This window comes from Haplochromis burtoni, unplaced genomic scaffold, assembly GCF_018398535.1.
Source record: "Haplochromis burtoni strain Fernald_Lab_line unplaced genomic scaffold, NCSU_Asbu1 Contig_1846, whole genome shotgun sequence".
Taxonomy (NCBI): domain Eukaryota; kingdom Metazoa; phylum Chordata; class Actinopteri; order Cichliformes; family Cichlidae; genus Haplochromis; species Haplochromis burtoni.
In genome coordinates, this window is record NW_024584207.1 from 14,973 (window position 1) to 16,857 (window position 1,885).

Consider the following 1,885-nt stretch of genomic DNA (forward strand, 5'->3'; position numbering starts at 1 on the left):
TTTTTACGTGCGCTCAGAATAGTGGCACAAAAATAACGGCATATTTTTTGGGGCTTACAAACATTTTCAAACCTTTCTGAAGTTTAAAAATATTGAGCCATTATATTTCAGTATTTGATTTCGTGTTTGTGCGCCTGCTGCGTACGTCTGATCATAACGACACTCAGTGGCCTCCTTATGTGAGTGTCCGTGTTGGTAGAACGAGGCAGTGTTAGTGGAGACAGGTCTGAGCTTCATGATGTTAATGGAGAGAGGTGTGGTGATGATGAGGATGACGAGGAAGCTTTGGTACGTGTTCCAGATGCAGCGGCGGTCACGGCCGACGGTTCACGTGGATGGCTTCCTGTACGACGACGAGCAGGTGGACTCCCTGTGTGAACGGGGGCTGATGAGCCGCAACTACTGCCTCAGCTGTGGATCCCACAGGACTGCACCTCTGGGTGGGAGCACATCACCACTGCTCACCTTTGTTCAGGTCTACATGTTTAGCAGCTGTAGCTAGCTGGCAGACTCATGTGTGTGAAGAAGTGTTACATTAAGGAAAAAGATGACAGCTGTTTAAAGACAAACCGGCACAGTCGCTGTTCCCTCTGACGTAGTCAAGTCTTACTTCAGGATCGGTTTGAATAACAAGAAAGCAAACGGTTTGTCTTTTAGCTCACAAACACAGTGCGGTGCTCAGTGTAAGAGTGTGAACACATGCAGCAGAAAGCTGCTAACCCTGACAGGCAGATGCAGGGTTGTGTTACAGCCTCGTGCAGTAGAGACGATGTTTGTTAGAACGCACTACACTTGTAGTCAAGCCCACCTAAACCCAGACCGAGACCAGAGGGTATCGAGACCGAGAAGTCTTTAAACTGCAGCCAGATGCTGCTCCGTTTACGGGTCTCAGGCATATTTATGTGTTTCTGCGACGCACAGCCCTCCTCACCGCTGTCCACTGTCTCACTCACTGACAGACGCACGCTCCACTTGACTGTCGCGTCCATCACCCTCTCTGTGTTTCACATAATGATATTGCTATTTTGTTTTCTCCTTCTCTAAATGCGAATGTTATTTTCAGCATGGAGATGGTGGCGGGCAGAGTCCTTTTGGTGACGGCTGACATTGGAGGTTTTATTTTTACTTTTGTTAATGTCTATGCACCGAGCTCAGGGGCGGAGCGTGGGATTTTATTTAAAACATTGGAAGAAAAATTAAGCGGTGCTGCTCAAGGGGACTGTGTTGTGTCGGGTGGGGACTGGAATTGTTGTCTTGACTTTACTTTGGACAGGACTGGGGCGGAGCCGCATCTTCAGTCATCTTCTGCTTTGACAGATGTCCTACGGACAATTAACTTGGTTGATGCGTGGCGGATGAAGCATCCCTCATCCAGGCAGTATACCTGGGTGAAAGTGACTGATGGCAGGATTGGTGCAGTGAGATTAGACAGGTTTAATGTGTCTGTTTCATTTACTGCTCGAATTTTTAACTGTCAGTGTTTTCCTGTTGTTTTTACTGATCATCATTTAGTTTTACTGGAGCTGTTTCTATCTCCCACCAGCAGATCCAAATCTTTTTGGCGGTTTAATATAAAATTATTACATGATCGGATATTCTGTGACAATTTTAGGTGTTTTTGGGATTACTGGAGATCACGGAAGGGTGATTTTGATTCCCTTACTCAATGGTGGGAGGTAGGAAAGGCCCAAATTCGTGTGCTCTGTCGGCAATATAGTTTTCTTTTGACGGCCAATATCATGAGAACTGTGCAGGAACTTGAAAAGGAGATAACACGTGTGGAGACTGTCTCTGGTTCACAGTTGGGTCAGCAGGATAATGCCTGTCTTCATTCTAAAAGGCAAGAGCTTAACCATTTTTTACATGAGGGAACTAAAGGAGCTTT

At 46.2% G+C, this 1,885-nt stretch overlaps 1 protein-coding gene across 2 annotated transcripts in view; it reads left to right on the plus strand.

Annotated features, from left to right (window-relative positions):
• Positions 1–1,885, plus strand: part of LOC102302956 — a gene marked incomplete at its 3' end in the record, with an annotated part of 6,640 nt that overhangs the window by 2,712 nt on the left and 2,043 nt on the right. For both annotated transcript variants that reach the window (XM_042217347.1, XM_005953104.3), the window contains 1 exon segment: positions 302–440. In XM_042217347.1, coding sequence (XP_042073281.1) covers positions 302–440 — 139 coding nt within the window.